Consider the following 25541-nt stretch of genomic DNA (forward strand, 5'->3'; position numbering starts at 1 on the left):
TGTTGATATCTCTCCTCCATCTCCACATAATATCTGTTTATCTGCATGGATAGTTTAGGAATTTGACATAACTGGACAATTACAGTGTAACTCCAATTTGAAAGTCCTTGATTTTGTCCCTGCTGGATTGGGGGAAATGATAGGTGTCATTCTGTGACTTTCCCAGGGAATCCCCTTCCCTAAAACAAGGGAGCAGACAACCAACAATGTCCCTTCACAGCCAGTTAAATGGGTGTAATTTCCACTCAAGAATGTACAAGAGGGACCCCCCAAAAATTGGAATTTATTAAAAAATGGTGTATTTATTCTTACATGTTTAAAACTTCAGTCACCTTCAAAGTACTCTCCATTTGATGTAACACACCTGTCAAGACTTTTTCCACTGCTCAAAACAGGTTTTGAACTTGTACATTTTGATGCCTTTTAGTGCTTCTGCTGATTTTTGTTTCACCTCTTCCATATCAGCAAAGCGTTTCCCTTTAAGGACTTTTTTCATGTAGGGAAACAAAAAAAAAGTTGCTTGGGGAGAGATCAGGTGAATGGGGAGGGTGGGGAATGGAGGGTCATGCTGTTTTTTGGTCAAAAACTGCTGAACACTCAGCATGGTGTGGGTAGGTGCACTTTTAAATCACCCATCATGAAATGGGCAAACACGTTGAAAGAGTCTTCAAAAAAATTCACTGAACCTGAATGCAGCCTCTCACAACAATGCCAGCTGGTACACTGATATAGATGAGTTCCTAGAACATTCAGCTAGTGGGACAGGGGTCTGCCCTCCAGAAGATAATTAGGGGTTTGGGGGGGGGGATTTGAGAGAGACAAACCTAAAAGGATGAAAAGCACACACTTCTACAAATATAAGAAACATGAATAGAAAAAATAGATATGACAACTTATTCTCTCTGTACTTTGAGATATTTATACTTACTAACCTTTCAAAATCAAAATGCATTATCAACTATTCTATTACAGAATTAATATGTATAACATACTTTTATAGCACAAACTGAAATACTATATCAAGGATAAGTTTCATATTCAGTAAAATATTTCAAAAGCAATTCAATAAAAAAAGATACTTTAAAAAAGATCATAAAATTTTTATTTAATATGATAAAGATAAACTCAATAGCTATGTAATATCTAATCAAACGTCAGGATAATACTTTTACTCCATTAAATTAATATTTATAAGTCACTAGTGGGTTATCTTTGTGTCAGTTATAACAATCTTATATTCATATTGTAGGGATAAATGTTATTGGAATCACCTACGGGATAATTACATTGACTCTTAAATTAATACTTAAATAGCTTCAGTTAATATAATTTCCATGGAATAAAGTAAGTCACTATTCTTACCCATACTTTTCAGTATAGGTAGATGCTACATATAATTAGAATGGGGGAAAACCTATTTTTTGCACACACACACACACACACACACTGTAAAAATCATGTAAGTTATTTGGGTATGGTTTTGTGTGTGTGTGTGTGTGTGTGTGTGTGTGTGTGAAAAGGACAGTTTTTCACCAAGAAGCTAAAGCAAAGATACAGTATTTCCTAGCATTTAGAGAAAAGTAATAAAGAAAAAAAAATTTTTTTTGGATGTGACTTGACTTTAAAAGCATATAGAATGAATTCACAAAGAAAATTGAAAGCATTTTTCTTAATTTTGCTCATGAAGGCTCCTAACAGTGATTAGTAACTGTTGAGTAATACTGATTAAGAATTACACTACCAACAGTCAGACATATTTTTGTGTAATAGCCATCGGAGAGTAGAGCTTTTTAGCACCTTTAACTTATTTTCCATGTACTTCAAAACATAGCAAGGAAAAAAGTTTCAATATAAACAAGTCTCTTCAAATTTAAAAGATTTCCACTAAGTTGACTGGTCTCTGGGGGCATCTACTGGAAATGTAGCAAACTGCAGTCCCATCATGTAAATTTGATAACTTTCATTATCCATCTTAATACAGATATTATTTTAATTGATATGCAAATAAGGTGATACTCAAAGAAGATAAATGTAAAGTTATGCATGGTATTCTATCTCATCCATCTGGTAACAGCAAAACATGTAGCTGTCTCTGAGATCAGTTAACAAATACTCAACTCTTAAAAATGTAAATAGGGCAGATGGCATATCACAGATGAAGTCTTCAAACCATTCACTTCTCATGTTTGGTAAACTTAGAAATACATTTTAGAGATAAACATTCACATATTAATGAGGCATTTTTATTAATCTAAATTAAATATACATGAAAAGCACTTTTAACATTACGATGGTTTTTCCAAAACAAATTCATTTTGCATTTCACTAATCCACAAATCATAAATAAACTGATAATCACTATTTATATTCTACATGACTTAGTTTAACTATTTAGAGGTTAATATCTCAAAAAGTAGAATTTGTTACACTTGAAATCAAAGAATCTATTCTTTATTATAAGTAGTCATTACAATTAGAATTAGTCATTATAATGATCATTGTTATTAATTTCTCCTAACATTTTAGCAGAAAACCCTTAAAGAAAAGTGAATATATAATGAATATAATATAATCACTGTAGCTTATGTATAGTTTTAACATACATTTCAATAAACAAAATAACTCTTGTAATAATATTATTGGAGTTATGGTTAATCATGCAATAGGAGTTGTAACATCACAGCCATTATAACAATCTTAATTTTCTTTGTGTAATTTTAATTATATTTTCTCTAAGAGAAAAATTTTAAAAATAATTTTAAAGGTAAATTAATATTGATATACTTATATTGTACCATAATATACTTCATATATTGCTATAATTTCCTCTAAAATCCTCCTAATAAAGGTTGAAATATATAACATTACAGCTTCATAAAAAAAAAAAAAACCCACTGATGTATTAGTTTATACTGTTTCTGTAAATTTTATCAGAGTTTCTATCCAAATAAATGGCAAACTGAAGAAACTACACATAAAAATGTTATCAGCAAATCAGAACATAAGTATTAATACAGCAGGATTTTGAGTTTCATTTAGATTTATTTTACATAGCTGCATTTATTTGACAACTTAAAAATAAATAAATAAAATCCACTCTTCCCCGCCCAAGAGGTTCTGTGATTTTTCTAAACAATTAGAAATTTACTGATTTGACTCTTTGGAGGAAGTTGTTATATATACAAGTTTTCTTTACATTTTTGGAAAATTATTGATAATCAAACTTGGAAAGCACTGTCAGACTTTCAACACTTTAAAAGTATATATAAAAATTTGAAAATGCTATTTGGAGAAAACTATTTAATCCAAGTCAACCTTTAATTTCTTTTTTAATCTAATAATAATAAAAACTGAAAAAGTTTACCCCATAGTATTTTATAAATGGGACTGTTTCAACTATAATTCTTTCAACAAAAAATAAAATGTTAAAAAATATGGTCAGCAAAGAATTCTCTCAATAGCACAGTAACAATACAGTTCTACATGGGTGATTTTACTTTAGGATATATGGACTATTCATGTAGAATGGAACAAAGATTATGTCTCCAATTCAATTATGTTAAACTGATATTTAGCAAAACGGCAGTAACTTTTTGTGAGATCAATAAATGTTAATCAATCAAATAGAACTTTTGCTGGTGATTGTCACCAGATATCACTGGACAGCTGTGGTTATTTAATAGACAGACTGCACTCCTTACAATTGCTTTAAATAATACTCTTAACATAAAGGATTTTTTAAGGTACATACCCTGTTAAAAACAAATTACTCAAGTGATTCCCATTCAATCAAATATTTGAAGTACAGCAATTACAATCAATCGGGAATGAATATACTATGCATTAATCAATATAAAGTATTACTAAAATATTTACCCACATAGCTGTTGCATACATTTCTTTACTGAAATGTTCTTTCCTGAAATATTTTCTTTACTTAAAAAAATATCAAGCTTAACCTCATTTTATAAAGCTTTTCTTTAGAAGTTTAGTGAAGAAGCACTGTAAGAATGCTCCTTATGAGGTTAATTATACATAAGATCTTTATAAATAGTCCTTATTACTTGCAAACTCCCTGGAGAAATTCAAACATTTTTTTTTTAACAAAAGATGTTTTAAGCCAAAGATTATACATGGAAAGGTATGAAATGAATGTCATTGTTTAAAAAGAATGTTCAGTGAAAGTATTTTCAAGCCAGAAGTATCACACTTGAGTCCAAACACCTTTGGCTAAATGAGGCAACCATATTAATTCTTGGTGTTTTCTTTTCCAACTTACACTATAGCTTTGCACTATAAGAAAACATAATTATAAAACCAATTTAAATTGGTTGTATTGTTATTTAACCAATTAAATATGAACTGAAAAATAAAGCTTGAAAATAATCTTAGTTTTTGTATTGTGATATAATTATTTTTTAAAAATGAATTGAGTAACAATTCTGTTATATTTTTGCATTCTAATGTGAGAATAAACATAAGAAAAACAGGAGAAAAACAAAAAAATAAGCTTTATAGTATATGACTACAAACACGTATAAACATGATCATGTTTGCTCATTTCCTCCATATTTCTCTCTAAATTAATATTTATAATTTTTTAATTAATATAAAACTTCACATAATATGTTACTCTATTTTTAAAACATAATCCTATGATTGCTCTATAAATTTTTTTAGAATCTATTAGGACAATGTGCCTCAAATAATATCATTTATTTTTTTTCATTTCTTCATTTCTACATCTTTATATATAAAAGAATGATCAATTTTCATATAAATTGAGTGAAACATTAAACTTTTAATAAAAACATAGGGCTGGAGAATATAAACACAAAACTTAGTAAAAACAAAAAGTTACATTAAAAAGAAAACTTCAGCTTACTGTGTTCCTTTTTTTTTTTTTGACTAAAGTATGTCATACATTTTATCTTTGCAAGAGTTTGACGAGTTTTGCAAGTAAAATTCTGTTTCCTCTACACTTGCTAATAGTCATGAGAATCCGTAGTTTGCACCTTCTTATTAAAAATGTATTGTATTTTTTGAAATTATTCACCCCGCCTTTTATCCAGACCATGTCTTTGAAAGGAGGAAGTAGATAATAAATGGAATAATTCATGATTTCCCATTAAATATGAAACTTTCTTTTGCAGAGTTTAGAAAATGAAGTTCTACATAATGTACAAAAGTTGATTAGAACTTTTTTAACCTTTTCAAGAAAAACCTTTCACATTAAACAACTGCATGAAGAGCTTTCTCTGAAAAAAGTAAACCGAAGAATTCTTTACACCTATAACTTTAGTACATACATTCTAATCTTGCTCCTTCTAAACATGGTTCCTTATAATACTTAAGTAGTTCTTCAGACAATGGCAGGAAAAATAGTGTACACGGGGCTAAAGCATGACAAGTATTAAGAAAAATAAAACTGGTTTAAATTACAATGGGAAAAATCATGTAAATTAAAAATGAAAACAAAATAATGTATTATTCATGCTTATTTCAGCAATGAAATGGACGATAGCATAGGAGTAAATTTAAAAAACCTGCAGTTACATTTCTCTTATTATGACATTTCTTCTAGTGCTGTAATGATATTCTGCCCTGAGAAAACTGTATGTACCTTTATAAACCTTTCTTTACAAACTGTCCATTTGGTACTCCGTTAACTATACTCTTTTGCCCTTTTTTGGATAAAATAAAATAAAAACTAAATCAAATAATTCTAAAATTATTAGAATAACTCTAGCTTTATCACTTTATATTTATTGGATACGAACCCTGTAGTAAATTTAACTGAAGAGAAATGTTACATTCTGACTATTTGAGGGCAGCAGGTGATCTCATTCTTTGGGCTTTTAAGTTTCTATGATGGAATAGTTCATCTTTTCACTATACATATTTTAATTCTCCCCATATCAAAAATACATTAAGAATACATTTTCCCCGTTCAAACTTAAATGTTTAAAAGATAACTACTATTTGCAAACTTTGTGAAGAAACCTTTCATATAGTATGCTCTTCAATTACCATTACAAAGGAAATGCATATTGTGCACATGTGAAAAGTAAGGCAGGATTTCTCATAGGCTAGATGTACATAAAGATCAAACTTTCAGAACATATATCTCCTTCTACCTTTAGTAAAAACTAAATTAATAAACACAAAAATTAAATCAACAATTTTGCTTCTTTGGTTAGACAATATTTGTACATAAATCTCCTGTTTCCCTGAATGTTGTATTAATTTTATTGTAGCTATCTAAAACATTTAGAAAAATTATACTTATAACTAAGAGTACAAGATATAGCAAATTAAATATGTGCATCAATAAGAATATTGTAAGAACTAAAGGAAGTATTTGTGAGAAGATAAAAAAAATGCATGAATTAAATTTTTAGGAAATAGTAAAAAATAGATAGATGTAGGAATTATAACTTCTTTGAGACAGAGAACATGTCATTTGTTTCTTTTGTATTTTCATATAAAAGTGCAAATGCCAAAAAAAGAAAGCTTGCATAATATGATTAATATAAAACAAAATATAATTTCTATTAAAGGGGCATACAAATATCAGTGATTCATAAAGAGATTAATTTTATGAGAATTATAGCAGTTAGGAAGCAATACATCTAATAACATAACTTCAAGATCTAGAAAAGTTTCAGAATAAGGAGAAATTTATTTTAATGTTTTTCCCCAGAAGATTACAAATAAAGTACAGATGTGGCACAGTGTACATTTTTGTGTTCAGAAAAATACATTTTGTGTACTGCTTTGGCATGACATACACACTATATAATATTTTTGTTTACATAAGACAAGCTTCTTGAAGCAGAGGCTTTCCTATTTGCTTTCTGTTTTCTTTTTTCTTTAGTTTTACTTACTTGTTTATTATTATTTAAGATTTTCTGCAGCACTGTTCATGCAAGGTATTATTCTCTGTTTCCCTTCTATGTGATGGCTTATTTCAGAGCAATTTCGGTCTCATAGAATGAAGCCAAATTGGCATTATTTCTTCCTCAGGTTAGGTAGAATTCATAGTGAAGACAGATGGACCTGGAATTTTCTTTGTGTGAAGTTTTCAAAACTACAGTTCAATGTCTTTCATGAATATAAACCTACTGTTTTATCTATTTCTGCTTAAGTGAGCTTGGCAGTGTCATTCAAGAAATTTAGCCATTCCCTGTAAGTTATCTATCAGCATAATGTTTTTTCCCTAATTAGCATTCTTACATTTGTATAATCTATACTAATGTGTCTTTTCATTTCTGAAATTGGTATATTGTGTCTTCTTTTTCTTTGATCAGTCTGACTCTACATTGATCAATTCTGATATTTTTAAAGAACCAGTTTTTAGTTTCACTGATTTCTCTATTATTTTTCTGTTCTCTGTTCTCACTTCACAATTCCCTCTTCTCTGATAACTTTCAGTTTAAATTGTTTTCATTTTCTAGTTTTTTTTTTTTTTTTAGTGAAAGCTTAGGGCATTGGCTTTAGATGTTTCTATTTTTCTAATATAAGCATTTTAATGCTATAAACTTCCCTTTAGCACTACTTAGCTGTGTACCACAAATTTTGATATGCCAGGTTTTCTCTTTCATTAAGTTCAAAATATTTTCTAATTTGCCTTGTGATTTTTTCCCTTTGATCCATGGTTTATTTAGAAGTATGTTGCCTAGTTTCCAAATTTGTGGGAGTTTTCCAGAGATCTTCTTGCTATTATTTCTAATTTAATTCCATTGTTATAAGAGAAAAGAATTTGTAGGATTTAAATCCTTTTATGTATATTGAAATTTGTTTTATGGCTCAGAATACGATCTCATTTGAGAGATGTTCCATGTACACTTGAAAATACTATGTGTTCTGATGTTGTGGAATGTTGGCAGAATGTTCTGTAAATGTCAATTATTTAAGTTGATCAATGGTATTGTTCAAGTCTTCAATATTCTTACTGATTTTTTAAATTAATTATTAAGAGAGCAGTGTTATAATCTCCAATTATAATTGTGGACCTGTCTGTTTCTCCTTTGCTTTCTATCAGTTATTGTTTTACGTATTTTAAAGTTCTGTCATTAGGAGCATAAACATTTAGGATTATGCCTTTTTGATGAACCAACTCCTTTTATCATTACAAAATGTCACTTTTTACCCCTGGTAATATTCCAACTGCTTTCTGAAAATGTATATCTGAGACTCTTGGAATCTCTCATTTTTCTTCTATTTCTATTTCACCCTGACCAGCGTGGCTCCGTTGGTTGGGCATTGTTCTGCAAAGCAAATGGTCGCCAGTTGATTCCTGGTCAGGGTTGCAGGCGAGGTCCCCAGATGGGAGCGTGTGAGAGGCCACTGATCCATCTTTCTCTCAAACACCTATGTTCCCCCCCCCTTCTCCCTCCCTTCCCCTCTCTCTAAAAATAAATAAATAAAATCTTTAAAAGAAACCTTTACTATCTTTTGCACTTCTATGTAGTCATTTCAAATACAAGAAAGAAATGCACTTAGCCATCCATTTTGATTTTGATCTTAAAGTGGAAAAAAAACTTTTAAGACAACTCCCTTGTTCAGTAACATATTTCCTTAGCTGTTCTGGTTGCAGGATAGGAGATGGTTCCCAAAAAGCTTACGGGGATTTTATGGACATCTGAATCAAGATTATAGAATGACTGGGTCCTAATGAGGTGAAGCCAGAAGGAGGTTCTAGGTCCCCGTTAGTAATGGGAATTCAGGAAGAGTCTAGACATCTGATCTTTAATGTATGCTTGATCCATTTTCTGTCTAGGTTATTCATTCCCTTCATGCTATGAATCATTTTTTCCTATTTTGTTGCTTCTTTCTATTTATAACATTAGGTTGCTCTGGTCAAATTATTTAACCTGCCTATGCCTTGTCTTTGGGAGTCATATCCACCCCTCCCAGGATTATTGGAAGGATCACCTACAACAGTCCAGCTGCCAGTCAAGATGGAGGCGTAGGTGAACACAGCTCACCTCTTCGCGCATCCACAGCAGAAATTACAACTAGACTTCAAAGCAACTATCACCCAGAATCATCAGAAAATCAAGCTGTATGGATGTCCAATAACCAAGGAATTAAAGAAGTCACATTCATCCAGACGGGTCGGAGGGGCAGAGACAAGGGGACGCACAGAGAGGCAAGGGGACCCAGAGACATGGAACGGGTGTCCCACACCCACGTTTGGTGGATAAAAATTGGGAGGGATACCTCAGGAGTGAGGGATCCCAGCCCCCCACCAGACCACCCAGCCCAGGGTTTCAGTGCCAGGAAAATACCGCATAACTTCTGGGTGCAGAAACCCCTGGGGGTTAGGGTAGTGGAAAAAACTGCAGCATTCTCAGGGATAGCCTCTTAAAGGGCCCGCAATCAACTAAGGACTTACGCAGACGCAGTCCTTCTGGGATTCAGCACCAGGGCAGCAGCTGGAAGGGCACCAGTGGCATACAGGGAGAAGTTAAAGTGTCTGGCCTTAGGGCGAGTGCCAGGGGACAGTTTCCTCCCAGATAAAACTCCAGACACCAGGCTATAGCATTGTTCCCTTCCTGAACCCTCCCCCACATACAGCCACAGAGCGGCAACACCATATCAGAGACTCCATCAACCTGGTTCACATGAGCTGCCTCACCATGGCGATTACCTAAGGCTCCGCCTCATCTAACTCACAGGAGCGCTTTTCTACAGTCGGCCACACTACTAAGAAAGGAGTCAAAGCAGCTCTACGTAATATGCAGAAATAAAAACAGGGAGACCACCAAAATGAGGAGACAAAGAAATATGGCCCAAATGAAAGAACAGAACAAAACTCCAGAAAAAGAACTAAACAAAATGGAGATAAGTACCTATCAGATGCAGAATTCAAAAAAACTGGTTATTAAGATGCTCAAGGAACTCATTGGGTGACTTCAACATCATAAAAAAGACCCAGGCAGATATGAAGTTTACACTAAGTGAAATAAAAAAAAAATTTACAGGGAACCAACAGTGATAGGAAGGAAGCTGGGATTCAAATTAATGGTTTGGAACATAAGGAAGAAATAAACATTCAACCAGAACAGTAAGAAAAAAAAAAGAATCCAAAAAAGTAAGGATAGGCTAAGGAGCCTCTGGAACAACTTCAAATGTACAAGCATTTGAATCATTGGGGTGTAGGAAGGAGAAGAGAAAGAACAAGAAATTGAAAACTTACTTAAAAAAATAATGAAAGAAAACTTCCCTAATTTGGTGAACGAAATAGATGTTCAAGTCCAGGAAGCACAGAGTCCCAAACAAGATGGGTACAAAGAGGACCACACCAAGACACATCACAATTAAAATGCCAAAGGTTAAAGATAAAGAGAGAATCTTAAAAGCAGCAAGAGAAAAGCAGATAGTTACCTACAAAGGAGTTCCCATAAGACTGTCAGTGGATTTCTCAAAAGAAACTGCAGGCAAGAAGGGACTGACAAGAAGTATTCAAAGTGATGAAAAGCAAGGACCTACAACCAAGATTACTCTATCCAGCAAAGCTATCATTTAGAATGGAAGGGCAGATAATGTGCTTCCCAGACAAGGTGAAGCTAAAGGAGTTCATCATCACCAAGCCATTATTATATGAAATGTTAAAGGGACTTATTTAGGAAAAAGAAGACGATCAAAACTCTGAACAATAAAATGGTTATAAATTCACAACTGTCAACAATTACATCTAAAAAACAAACTAAGCTGCACTTGCTTTGGCAGCACATATGTTAAAATTGGAACAATACAGAGGTTAGCATGGCCTCTGCTTAAGGATGACAAGCAAATTTCTGAAGTGTTCCATATTTTTAAAACCCTTTGCAACAGTATGGGTGGACCTGGAGAACATGATGCTAAGTGAAATAAGCCAGTCAGAGAAAGACAAATACCACATGATTTCACTCCTATGTGGAATCTAATGAACAAACTGAACTAACAAGCAAAACAGAGAGACTCAGAGATGGAGAGCAGGCAACAGCTAGCTGGCTAGGGGGAACGGTAGGGGGTGGAGGGCTTGAACAAAAAGGAAAAAGGACTCATGGACATGAACAACAGTGTGTGATTGTTGGGGAGAGGCGATATAAAGGGAATAAATGCTAATGTAAAAATACAATAAAGATTAAATAAAAATAAATAGAAAACAAACTAAGCAAACAGGTAGAATATAAATAGAATCATAGATATGGAAATCACTTGGAGGGTTATCAGCTGGGAGGGGGAAGGGGGCAATTGGGGGGAAAGGTGTAGGGATTAGGAAGCATAACTGGTAGGTACAGAATAGACAGGGGAGTATTAAGGCAGTATAGGAAAGGGACTAGCCAAAGAACGTATGCACAACCCATGGGCATGGACTAAGTGGGAATTCTGGAGGGAACTGGGGGTACCAGGTGGAGGGGAGCAAAGGGGCAAATATTGGGACAACGGTAATAGCAAAATCAATAAAATACATTTAAAAAATAAAAACACAATATCTTTTCTTATCACCTCACCAAAACAAACAGATCAGCTCACAATATTTATTTAATATATCTTAGCTATTACTGTCTTGCCTGACATAAAACCTAGCTAAGCAATCTAATATTTATGACAAGCTAAATATCCAATTTAATGTTTATTAAGTATGCAAAATTATGTTGCTCCATTTTTCTTATAGAATGTCATGTGATAACTTTGTTTCTAAATGTATTATTAGGAAAAAGCTTGCTTCTCTTGAAGAACAGATATGTTTCCTTCCATCGGGCAACAAGAAATGTATAGCCCATTACATCTCCTTTTTTGCCCAGCCTGCCCAGCAGTTCAGAGTGAAACTTAATGTTTCCATAGGGAAACTATATTTACTCTAGGGGGAGGCATATTTACATAATTCTCCCTTATTTGCCTTTCATTCTCTATTTGTAACCTGACAAGCGTGCAATAGAAAACGTTAACTTTAAGTTTCCTCAATCCCTGCTAGAAAGAAAGTGAGCAGGCAGTGAAGTGTGGTTTTCCGTTACGTCAGCGAGTCTTAAAGGAGGAGCCTAGAGCAGAGGCCCCTCCTTATCGCAATTCCCAGTAAGAAAGGCGTTTACACTGCAGTTCAGTACATGTACATATGTCTTTCACACACGTATGTATAAAACAGAAGTTCAGAACAACTAATACTCAAAACGTGCCCATCTCTTTATAAATATTAACTAAATCTATCCGCACAGCTGTTAATGAGCCAGGCCCTATTATTATTATCCCTATATTTTTCAGGTGAGGAAACTGAGACAGAGGAAGGTTAAGAAACTTGGCCGAAGTCAACCAGTGCTAGTACGTGTAAAGCTGGAGCCCAGGAAGCCTGGTTTTAGAGCGCATACTCCATTGCATTACATCTGGCAGCCTCCCGCTACTCAGCCTTACTCTGTGCAAAGCCCTCTTCTCTGTTCTATTTTATTATCTGCTTTTTCATTTTTTAAATGCAGGTCATGATCCCCAAACAGTTGGGTCATAACCACTACCCACTAATGGGTCACATTCTATTGTGTGTTAAACATTAATCAAGAAGGACAAAACCCACACAAACAGGGTTGTCAGTGGCTATTACGAGAGTTCAAGCAGCAGCTCTGAACTCTACCACGTGGGTGAAGCTGAGTCAAAGGAGGCTTCACAGAGCAAGAAGCAGACTGAGGCTAGAAGGGGAACATTTAGCAAGTACCCGGGAGTGGGGAAAGGGGAAAGGCATTTCAGACAGGGCCCATGTACAGGCCATGAAGGGATAGATGTTCACCACTCATTGGTCACACCTGTGAGCTAAGAACACGCCCTGAAGAGCAAAGTGTCCACGGCTCCAGCCCTCTTGCAGCTTATAGGCCTCTAGTCGGGGACACAAAGTAGCAATGACCACGCAATGTTGTAAGTGCCATGATGCGAGGCAGTCAGGGTATTACAGGTCCTAGACTAGGTTTTATTACAGGTGTTATGCAGGCAAGGTTACCCGACGTAGTCGAGCCATTGAAGAATGAGTACGAGTTAGCCATGAAATCGTAAGGGGGAAAAAGCCTTCTAGGCCAAGAGGATGGCAATACAATAAAGCTGGGAGATGAGAGAGAATATTATTTAATGAAGACCTGAGTACCTTCAGAGACAGAATGGTATAATGGTGAAAGAACAGGCTCGAGGACCAGACTGTCTAGGTTCAAATCCCTGCTCTTCTACCTGTTAGATGTGTGACTTAGTTTCTGTACTTTGATTTCCTTAGCTATACATGAAACTAACAAAGGGTTTTCCACAATTAAATGAATTAATACATATAAGGCACTTAATTTAGAGCAATAACTAAAGTATAGTAAGTCGTCGTCGTCATCGTCGGCAGCCGTCCGTCTCGAGAGATGATGGCGTAGCTTCTTGAGAGTCTATCTGCACCGCCGAGAATGGCTGTGCAGTCCGATTCGGGAGTGACAATCCCTGCCGCACTTGGTACAGGTGAAGGCAGATGGCTGTTGTTGCTGCTGCTGACGCTGCTTCCGCCTCGATCTTTTCTGGACCGCCTCCTCGTTGCGCGCAGCCTCCGCACATGACGTACCTTGCCTGACCGCGAGCCTCCAGGCTGGGCGGTCGTCTGCTTGAACTTCCCATGTGTTGAGATTGATGGAGCATTGTGTCATGTCCTTTTTGCAGATGTCTTTGAACCGCAGTTTTGGGCGCCCTGTCATCCTCTTGCCTTCTGCTAGCTCGCCGTAGAGGAGGTCTTTGGGGATACGGCCTGCATCCATTCTTTTGACATGGCCGAGCCACCTGAGGCGTCTCTCGCTAAGAACTGCATGCAAACTGCTCATATTGGCTCGCTTCAGCACCTCGGTGTTGGGGACCTTATCCTGCCAGGCGACATGCAGGACGCGTCGCAGGCACCTCATGTGGAAGCTGTTGAGTTTCCTTTCGTGCCTTGCATAGGTGGTCCACGTCTCGCTGCCATAGAGGAGAGTGCTGAGTACGCAGGCTTGGTAGATGCGCAGTCTGGTTTTCTCAGTGAGGCTGGAATTGTTCCACGCTCGCCGGTTCAGTCTGGCCATAACTGTGGCTGCCCTGGCGATTCTCCGGTTGACCTCCAAGTCGACTGACAGAGAGCTCGAGATGGTGGACCCGAGGTAAGTGAAGTCATTGACAACCTCCAGGGTGTATCCGTCGATGGTGATGCATGGGGGAGTCCCCGTGCCTTGAGCCATGACATTCGTCTTCGTCAGGCTGATGGCTAGTCCGAACTCCTTGCATGCGTGGGAAAGGCAAGTGACTAGCTGCTGGAGTCCCTCTTCGGAGTGTGATGTCAAAGCTGCGTCGTCGGCGAAGAGCATCTCACGGATGAGCACCTCTTTGACTTTGGTCTTGGCTCGTAGACGGGCCAGGTTGTAGAGCTTGCCATCGGATCTGGTGTGAATGAAGACACCCTCGCTGCAGTCCTTAAAGGCGTATTGGAGGAGCATGGAGAAGAAGATTCCGAACAGCGTAGGCACGAGGACGCAGCCCTGCTTTACTCCGCTGCTGACTGGGAAGGCCTCAGAGGTTGTGCCGTTGTAGGACACCGTGCTGTGCATGTTGTCGTGAAAGGACATGACCACAGCAAGCAGATGTGGTGGACAGCCAATCTTCCGTAGCAAGCTGAAGAGTTCGCTTCGACTGACCAGATCAAACACCTTCGTGAGGTCAATAAAGGCGAGGTAGAGTGGTTTATGCTGCTCGTGACACTTCTCCTGCAGCTGGCGTAGGGAGAAGATCATGTCCACTGTTGAGCGGCCAGCTCTGAAGCCACACTGGGACTCTGGGTAGACGCGGGAAGCAAGGGTCTGCAGGCGGGCAAGAGCGACCCGGGCGAATACTTTGCCGACGACGCTGAGGAGAGAGATGCCCCGGTAGTTGTTGCAGTCGCTGCGGTCTCCTTTGTTCTTGTACATGGTGATAATGTTGGCATCTCTCATATCCTGGGGGATGTAACCCTCCTTCCAGCAGAGACAGAGTAGATGGTGGAGCGGCTGTAGCAGGACTGGTTTCCCGCTCTTTAGGATTTCTGGAGGGATTCCGTCGCTTCCTGGTGCTTTCCCGCAAGCAAGGCGGTCGATGGCTTTGCCGAGCTCTGCCGCAGTAGGTGGGGTGTCTAGCTCCTCCATGACTGGTAGGTCTGGGATGGCGTTAAGAGCAGTGTCTGTTACGGTGTTCTTCGTCGCGTACAGCTCGAGGTAGTGCTCGGTCCACCGCCGCATTTGCTGTTCTTGGTCAGTGATGACCTCACCTGTCTTGGACTTAAGGGGGGCGATCTTGGAGGGGATTGGGCCTGTTGCCTTCTTGATACCCTCATACATTCCTCGTGCGTTGCCTATATCGGCGGCTTCCTGAATGCTTCTGCACAGGTTTAGCCAATAGGTGTTGGCACAGTGGCGGGCGGTCTTCTGGACTTTGTTCCTGGCAGCCCGTAGAGCTTGAAGTGTACTGGGAGTGGGCGTGACCTTGTAAGCCAGTAGGGCCTTCCTCTTAGCCTCGATCACGGGTTCCATTTCTTCCCAGTGAGCCTCGTACCAGTCAGCGTTCTTCCGCTCTTTCTTCCCGTAAGCAATAATGGCGGAGTTGTATATGGCGTCGCGGAGACGTGGCCAATTGGATTCGATAATGTCATCTGCCGCCACTCCCTCGCCGAGTGCATCTTCCATCTTGTTGATGAATTGCTGGGTCTTAACTGGGTTGCTGGCACAACTGGTGTTGATGCGTGGGCGACCCTTCATCTTGGAGTGGTGCAACCTCTTCGGCATTATGCGCACCTTGCTTACCACGAGGGCATGGTCCGTGTCGCAGTCTGCACTGTGGTAGCTGCGGGTGAGGAGGGTGCTGCCAATATCCGTTCTTCTGGTGATGACGAGGTCAAGCTGGTGCCAATGACGGGAGCGGGGGTGCCTCCATGACACCTGGTGGATCTCTTTGCACTTGAAGAATGTGTTTGTCACGCACAGGCCGTGGTGACACAAAAGCTCAAGCAGTCGCTGACCATTCTCATTGATCTTTCCTCTCCCAAAGTTTCCAAGGCAGGTGGGCCAGGCCATGTGGTCGGCTCCTACTCTTGCGTTGAAGTCTCCAAGGAGATAGAGAGCGTTACTTCTGGGAATCTTGGATAACGCTTCGTCCAGTGCATGGTAGAACTGTTCTTTCTCTTCGGTGGTGGCGCAGAGGGTTGGGGCATACGCGCTAAGAATGCTGACTGGGCCGAAAGTTGTTGACAATCGGAGGGTAAGTAATCTCTCTGTGCCTCCTGTGGGTGGCTCTATGGAGTTAACAAGCGTGTGAAGAACACGCTTGTTAACTCCATAGAGTATAGTAAGTGCTCAGCAATTATTAGTCATCATTATTTTGGCAAAGAATACATTTCAAAGTGGAAATGGAAGAGATTACATGGGGTAAGGTGTAGGTGGCCTTAGTTAAAAAATATTGATTACTACTGTTATAGGCACTGGAGACTGAGCAGCAGTGAGCAAGACATTCCCCAGTTGCTCAGCTTAGCATGGAAGGAGTCATCTTTTTTCCTGCCTATATCCTGAATTAATGTCTTCTCCTTGCTACCTATATTTTGAGTGCCTGGCCATTGTGCAAAACTGGGTGTTAAAACTGCTTATAACAAGTATATCTATAGTTTGTAAAAGTACCTTTGGAAGACAATTTTGAAACAAATTTAATATAAAAACCTAAGACTGGCAAAAGGCTAATTTAATTAAGTATAATACAATTCGAAATGAGGCAGGAGAGAAAGGCTTTAGAAGACATAAAAATAAATGGTTCTTTGTTTCTTTATGACCCAAACTCTTTAAAAACAGTAATTGAGAGCTCTGCCCGCCACTGTGCTGACAAAGTCACACTCAGGGAACATCAACTGATGATGCTGTGAGATATTCTGAAAAAAAGCAGTATCTTAGAGATGCAGTTTTTAACGAAATCTATTCCTGCATATAATAGAACTTGATATCTGAAGCAGAAAATAATATTGAGCAGATTAGCATTCCTTGTCCCTTGATGATTTTGTTTATTTGTATCCTCATATACATAGCTAAAGCTATAAAAACTGCCCCCCAGAAATTTTTATTTGAATCTATAAATGACACTTTTATTACTTAGCTACTCAAAGCAATTATGATATGATAACAAGGGATACTTTGGGTCCTTTAAGAAACAAGAATGCATTCTGATAATATGGAATTTTAAAAAAGTATAGAAGTACAATATAACTTCTTCAGAGATTAGTTAAATACTATTAATAAACTTATTTGAAGTCTTCTCTAAGAAAGTCAAATAATCAGTGTCAAATATACATGCAATATGTTAGAGAAAATGTACCTATTAGGCACAGCAATAATCTTGTCACTTAAAAAGTAATAAAAAGTACTGAAATTCCTCCTGTAAATATGGATGATAAAAAAACCCAGAAGTCTTTTGTCTTTTAACTGTTTTACCCATTCCAAAGTAAAGTAAACAGCCATTACTTGGATTTGGATATTCCAGGAACAACTGCTTTAGCTTGTCCTGCTCAGTTACTTGTTTATATATTATAATCCTACTTCGGTACGTAAAACTCTTTTGAGGAGTTAAAATTCCTGATTCAACAGTCAAACCAGCTACATGTAACACTGAACTAAAAATGCTATAACCAAAGAATATTCATAGCAGGCTACATGTTTCATGGTGTTATTAATCTTACATGTACTCTTTCACTCATTCATTTATTTAACATCTAATTCCCGAGCTCTGACCACATGCCAGGCCCTGTTTAGGTGCAGGCATACAGTGTCCTGTTCCTGGGCAGCATCCACTCTGCTTGGGGTGAGACAGTTGACACAGAAACCCCCAAGGCAAGATGGGGACCAGCTTACATCAGAAATAGAGCCAGATAATTTGATTGGGAGAAAGTGTGAGTGGGGGACAGGCTACTACATTGTGAGGTCAGGGATTGGGAGACAAGAGTGTCAGCAGGAACACACACTGAGGGCGCTGAGTGGAGGGGAGAACGGGAGGTACGGTCGGAGAGGACAGCCAAGGCCAAGTCCTGGGCAGCTTCAGGCCATGCTGAGGAGCTTAGAGTTTATCCTAAGAACAATCGGATGATCTTGGAGGGTTTTAAACAGAGGGGTGTTATGATCTAATTTTTGCAAAAGATCACCCTTGAGGCTGAATGCTGGCAGTTACAGGGCATGTGAGAAGAGCAATTAGGAGACTGTTTTAGTAATTTTGGCAAGAAATGATGGTGGCTAGGCAACAAAGAGGAGAAGGTTAGCACAGGATGTATTTGGAGTTATATCTGATATGACAAAATGATGGACGAGATAGAGGAGGGGCAAGGTGAAACTCCAGGCTGGCTTGATGACATTTACTGAATTGGGGACAGACTGGGAGAAATAGTTAGTGGAAACCGAGGGGCAGCGGGAGTACAGCAGGAGTCCAGTTTGGGGCCACATTAAGCTTGAAATGTCTGCGGAAAGTCCAACAAACATCAAGGAGGCAGCAGGATATAAAAATTAGGAGCTCCTTGGAGGGGTCAGGGCAGGCTGGATTTACAAATCTGATAGTCACCAGGTTATTGCTAATAATTAAAGCTGTAAGACGGGATCTGGGTAGAGAGTGTCACTAGAGTAGAGACCCTAAGACCCAGCCCCGGGACACCCCACCAATGAGAGTTTGGACAAAGAAAACAAGCCAGCAGAGGAGACTGACACATCACAGCCGAAGAGTTAGGAGGAAAAATCACAGAATATAGCATTCTGGAAACCACCGTGAGAGAATGTTCAAGGAGAGAGTGCTCATCTCTATCAAGTGCTGTGAAGACATTAAGCCAAGATAAGGACAGAAGCATGACCATTAGATATGGTAAACATGGAGGACATTGGTCACCCTAAACAGGGATGTTAGGGAGTTCTGGGGTTGGAAAGCTATTAGGAGTCAACTGAAGCAAGAACAGGGTGTGAAAATACTGAGATATGACTTCTGCCTATTGTGAGGGGTAAAGAAAAATGGGGTAGGATCTGGAGGGGGAGAAGAAGTGAAGGGAAATATCAAAGTAGATAATAAATGTTAATGAGATTGATCCAACAAAAAAGGAAACATTGATGATGCAGAAGAAAAACATCTTTAACTGCAGAAGAAAGTTTTAGAATAAGTAAGAGGGGATGGTATCCAGGGCACGAGTAGAGACACCATCCTTAGACAAGAACAGGAACTCTCCACCCACTGCACTGGAGGAAAGTCACAGAGCGTGAGTTCACGTATAAAGAGGCTGGTACATTCTGACATAGATGATCAGCGGTTACACTGGGACTAGACAAAGAACACAAACATATTATGTGACACCAAAGCTAGTGTCCCTCAATTACACAGAGTAATAATGGTAATATCTATTCCCATCTTAGAGAAGATTAAGGCAGTACAGAGAGGGATTTGAGGGTGTATCTTAGATATTGATTTTGCCTGATGGAAAATTTGACTCATCAATTTCTTCCCATTACATTCTTGTGCATTGCAGATCTGTTACATACCATTTGGGTCATTTTATAATGCTGCCAGACAGGAGGCCAAACTCAGCCAGTCTCGCTTGGCAAGTTCCATTCTGCCATTAGTCTTATCTGATTTCCCAGTACAATCAGCGCTCATTCGTTCCATATTTTGTTTCCTGCTTGTAGATCTTATTTTCTCAAACAGAGACAGGGATAGGGCCAAGTATTTCACAATAAGATATCATTGTCTCTCCCACTGTGAAAAACTTAGTATTAGCAATAAAGTAGCCACTTAACAAATGCTTGCTGACCAATTTATCTTTTCAGAGTTGAATGGCTAACAAAAAGTTTTATGCAGCAATTCTTTGGCTAACAGAATATGCATAATTCCTCATGGCACCTGCTGGCTATTGCTGGGAGACACTGAAATCATTCCCCAATTTTCTTCTTTACAATACTATTCAATTAGCTCATCTCAGGAAAAGTCTAGAATGTATATCAATCAAAAGCATCCTACTGAGCTAAATACAAGCTATCTTCCTGCTAAAGGTTTGCATCCACTTTCTTAGGGAAAAAGCTTTGGTCTAAAAAAAGTATTCAAGTGCAAGAAGCTTTAAGGAGAATGTAATATTAAGGACTGAGAAGTACCCAGTGCTACTTGTTTTCTGTAGCACAACATGAATGTGAAATCAGTTTGGTAATCTCCTTAGTGAAGAAATGTTATTAAGAGAATACTTATCAGTATAGCCTATTTTGCATTATCTTAGATCAAATCTATCTTCAGAGCAGACTGAAAGCTTAGCATATTTTCAGTATGTGAACAGTAAGTTTAATTCCAAATTTAAGTTCTAATTCTTAAGCCAGTTATAGCTATTCATATGTTCTTATATTTAAATAAAAATGCAATGATCACTCATGTGTTTTTCTTTTAAGAAGTAATTGTATCATCAAACAATACTGACCTTTAATTTCATCCAACAGATTACCATGGAAAGTTAACAAATTCGTCGGCAGCCGTCCGTCTCGAGAGACGATGGTGTAGCTTCTTAAGAGTCTGTCTGCACCGCTGAGAATGGCTGTGCAGTCCGACTCGGGAGTGACACGGTATCTGTCTCCTCCCGTGTTGAATCGACATCTTGCGATGACGCTGGAGTGTCCTCTCCAGTGAAGCTGAAGCTACAGAGCCTGGGCAGGGTGATATGGAGGGTCTGCTGTTGCCCATGAAGCAGACCCCCCCTCTCTTCGCAGCTGAAGGGTCCAAGGGAAAGACGGAGTCAATACAGCTTGGCTTCAGGTGCGCCACAGGAGTTGCCGGTGTTGACTACAACGTCAAACCGCCTTAGGGACTCCGGCTCCGGATTTTCCCTTAGCCTTTCCCCTGAAGAGGTATGCCGCAAGGCAGCGGAGGTTTTTTGGAGTCAGAGTTTTCCTTCTCTGATGTGCCCTGACTGGAAGATCGAACCAGCGACACTTAGCTCACAGGCCGACGCTCAATCCACTGAGCCAAACCAGCCAGGGGTAAAGTTAACAAATTAACAATCGGAATAGCGTTTAACCAAAGGTCTCATATACTGCATATGGCAGTCAGCGTACTCCAAGGAAGAAAGTGATCACAGTTACCGTAAAATTCTGTCCCTCTGTAAAATAAAGTACCTACTCACAGAATGAACTATTCCCTTTTACTGTGTTATATGCGAATTGACAAAATAATATCTAATAAATGAAATATATCAAGAGACTTAGAATTTTAAACTATATGAAAACCTATACCAAAATATCATTAGGGATGCTTTTTCATTGGGATCCCATAGTACTAGAGAATACTAATCTTTCTAAAACATTTTTCATAAAATATTTTAAGTGAATCATTTAATGAACTCTACAAGATGCATGTACATTTTTAACATTTCATAACAGAGTCGTAAGAAACATAAACCTGTTTAGCTGTTATTCTAAGTTTCTATTTACTTCTCACTAACCTACATTAATTTTTACGTGAGTTTTTACTCACACCCTAAATAAGGTTCTAACTCATGGTACAGCGGCAAAGTTTAAATTGTTGATTTAATAAATAAATCCAGACAGTTTAGAATTATTTTAAAATTAAGCAATAAACTGTAATCCATTAAGTCTTTTTGTGGGTTATTGGTGGGGTGTGGCAAAGATACATTAGTAAGGGATTTTTTTTTAATCACCAGGAAAAAAAGATATGACTCTTTCTCTTAAAACTTTTTCCCCCACATGAAGGCAACACACCTTAAAATGGAGGTTAATAAGCAATTAATGGCACAGACTTAACTAAAATATTGCAAATGTGATACTATAATATCTTGGTAAATATGAGAATTCTGAGAACCATGAAATTAAAGACTTTGATACATGTAAGATCAATAGACATGACTTATCACTATTTAATATGAGCTTTAATTTTTAAATGCCATGTTCCAGTGAAAAGGTGTACTGCACAGGAAAATTGAAATTTCCATAAAGAATCAAGACAAAAGAAACAAACTTTATATTAAAGTACTTTTAAGACGTTATACTTACGCAGCAACCTCCTCTTTTGACAATCCTTTGAAATTCATGTCCAGATAATGATCTATGTCATTTTTTTCTTTGATCAATTGAGACCTCAATGAGATGGAAAGAAATAATAAAGCACTGCCTTAACAAGGTGAAAAGCTACCAAACATAGAATGCCACCAGAACAGAAATATTCAGGACATAATTGCATATATAATAAATATTCTGCAACAGCGGTTAGAGTTAGCTTATTGATGGATAATTTCTAACTTTTAATTTTCTTGAAAGGAAAAAAGACAGGGAAGAATATTAAACCCTGAATAACCAATAAAACACCAGACACATTAAAATCATCTGCATTTTTAAATAAATGTATTTTTTTCCTCAAAGCTTATAAGAGCTTTCATTTCACGCATGTTATTTCATAGTGTAACATTCCAGGCTACAGAAGTCATACTCTGGATGGCACAGAATCTTGAACTAAGAATACCTATTGGATACAAATGTGTAAAATTTATTTCTTCCAAACATTAACAAATTTGCTCTGAAATAATGTAATGCTGTTTGAGTGCTTTTTGATCATACATGAAACTCAAATTATTATTAACAGTTCCAGGTACAAAGTGATTTTAAGAAGACTTTACTGAGAAATACACTACACATGTACTGTGTTTATTCTGTAGACACCCTTGAATCTTTAAAAATAAACATATTATTGATATCTTGTAATGTGGGAGAATAAAACTGAACAAATATCTGTTTTTATTTGGAAGTAATGGAGAATGTTGATACAAAAATTTGCTTTAAATGATTATGATAGAAACATTTTATTCAATACAAATATAAGAAAAACCTTTCTTCTTCCTTTTTTTTTTTTATTGTTGTTCTTTTACAATTGTTCCAGTTTTCCCCCCATTGCTCTCCCCTGCCCTGTGGGATTTGTTGTGTTTTTACTCATGTTGAAAAGAAAATGTAACCTTAACCATTAAGAAAGAAAGGAAAAATAATCTTTTTCACACTTTGTTAATATTTCATATTTTCAAAAGTAAAATATATACACCAGTGTGTGTGTGTGTGTGTGTGTATGTGTGTGTATACACACCCATATATAACAGTAATATGTCAGTTAGGCCTTATTAAAAAATATATATATATCCTGGAACTATGCATCTATTAAAAAATTTATATTTTAAATTTGTTGAGAAGAAAACTTGATTTGCTAATATAAAAAAAACGTTTTATGTAGTCTAGCTAAATGTATTTATTGAGATTTAGTTCAGAGGCTTTGGTCTTTCCAGGAAATACAAAAAATGAGATATGGTTTTTTTTTTTCAGAACAAAGTAGTCTTATAATGCTTTGATCATTTTACCTGGCAGGAAATAAAAAGTTGTGTATATAAAGAAAATAATCCAAGATATGTAAATTATTTATATTGATAAATAATTTGCATAACTATACATCAATACAATTATCAATGCAATGACTAAGTAATGCAATCTTAGTTAATAGTCATAATGATGACAAAATACATCAAGTTCTCTGTCCTGCAATTTCTCAGCGGCAGCGCCAGGAGCTCTGCATCCCTTCACAGGGAGATGCAGTTGGATGCTGCATCTGCAGGCCCCAGGGTCATTTCAGGAGCAAATCATGCCTGCCAATCAACCTCAAAGTAAGACTGTGTCCTCCTTCCTCCAAAACAAATATCAGCACTCGGGACCTTGTGGATTAGAAGCCATACACTGTTCATTCCTAAAGCTTCTGCCTTCTGTTCTCCACACACATTTTTTTATAAAAAAAAAAATTTACCTCCAAAGCTTTATAGGAACCATGATATAATTGGAATAAAAAAATAAAATGCTCTAAATATATTCTTAATATTTAAATGAAGTTCATCAATCCTTTTGAAAGCACAGATTTGAATATTCTGAATATACCAATACACTTTTGCCATTAAACCATTTGTTTTCTGAGACATGCTATTGATATTTCTAGCTGTGAGAAATTTATCCTGCAGGAAAAGAACGAAAACTGGGGGTCACATACCTTGAAATTGTGGTGGGGGAGCATGGCAGCTTCTGTCTGGCTAAGGATGTCAGCTTTGGGCGCGTCACGGGCAGTTGGGGCAGAGTAGTCATTTCGTACTACAAAAAAAAAAAGGAAGGAAGGAAAGAAGGAAAGAAGAAAGAGAAGTGGTATTTTAAAGATATATCTTTCAAAGAATATTTTAAGACATTGTTAGATCCACAGTCTGTCACCTGAGCTGAGAATGCCTCTGTGTGTGGAGCTAAAGCTCCGTTATTCAGTAATGATACGCACTGAGTAAGTTCTACAGGTTGCCTCTCTCATTATTTTCTTCTACTAGCTGCCTTTTGGCCAATTTATTACTTGTCTGCATCTCTACTATGAAGGAGAAATCTGATAACTGAGTTGAAAATTCAGTCAATCACGAGTGTTGGTATGAGTTTTGTTAAGAGACAAGATTGCAATTAAAAAGTAAAGGTTTTTATGACAGCTACGGATTTCAAATGTTCATGCTTTACTTTCCTCTTATAATCAATAATTGAAAATTGTTCGTATTTTGCTATTTTCTAAAAATCTTTATCCTTCACAAACAAAGGCTTTCCCATAGAAGTGACAGATGCCAAGAATAATTCTCAACAAGGACACAATTGGCATGAGAGACACAGCTACAACAGTGTAACAAATCACTTCAAAAGGCAGTGGTTTGAAAAAGATTAATTAAAACAATCACTTTATTATTTCACACTTTTTGTGGATCAGGAATTAGGATAGGGCACAATGGATCGGCTTTACTCCTCAATGGCGGGGGCCTCTGCTGGGAAGACTTGGAAGGTTGTCGGTAACTCCATGAAGGGAAGCAGGAATCATCTGTAAGTGTGTCTTCACTCACATATTTGATAGTCAATGCAATTATTAGCTGGGACCTCTACTGGGGCTCTCTGTCAGAATATACCCATGTGGCCTCCCCATATGGCTTGGGCTGCCTCACAGCACGGCAGCCCTAGACTTCTGCTGTAATAACAGGCCTTTCCAGATTCAAAACTGGTGAACACAGACCCATCTATTGATGAGAGAGCATCAAAGTCGCACTGGAAGAAAGAATGTGAAATGGAAGATATTGTTGGGGCCATCTTAGGGTAATGCAATGTGTCGCAGTGGAGAAGATAAGGGAATAATAATAAAGGTGGGTCTATAAAATCAAGTTACCTAAATCTTCCTGTGAAGAGGAAGAAGTGTGGAAATAATGTCATTGGACATAGAATGGAAAATTTGTCACATGCTGCAATGGCTTTCAGGTGCAAAAGAACCCCCACTTCTACTGTTACCTGGAGAGACATCCAAAGGCCTCTTGATTCCACCAGCAATGTGTCCATCAGTTTTGACCTCTACCCTTAGCCCCACTAAGCAACAGGAAGGCTTGTTTTTCATTTTAAATTACCTATCTCCAGCATTTACTATCTGTGTGACCTAGGGTAAGTCATCATCAATTTGGTCCTTGAATATAT

General features: G+C 37.6%; 1 protein-coding gene and 1 pseudogene across 1 annotated transcript in view; one reads left to right on the forward strand and one right to left on the reverse strand.

Moving 5' to 3' along the window:
• Positions 1-24149, reverse strand: part of TTC29 (tetratricopeptide repeat domain 29) — a 146010-nt gene extending 121861 nt beyond the window's left edge. Inside the window, exons 1-2 of the mRNA XM_090288227.1 lie at positions 24058-24149; positions 22038-22121 (exon numbers count right to left, since the gene is read on the reverse strand). Of these exons, the coding sequence (XP_090144353.1) occupies positions 22038-22121; positions 24058-24149 (176 nt within the window). The remainder of the gene's footprint in view (positions 1-22037; positions 22122-24057) is intronic.
• LOC149999279 (U6 spliceosomal RNA) lies at positions 10726-10825 on the forward strand (annotated as a pseudogene).
• Positions 24150-25541: the final 1392 nt, after the last annotated feature.

The sequence above is a fragment of the Furipterus horrens genome, unplaced genomic scaffold, assembly GCF_987537825.1.
Source record: "Furipterus horrens unplaced genomic scaffold, mFurHor1.1.pri manual_scaffold_10, whole genome shotgun sequence".
Classification (NCBI taxonomy): Eukaryota; Metazoa; Chordata; class Mammalia; order Chiroptera; family Furipteridae; genus Furipterus; species Furipterus horrens.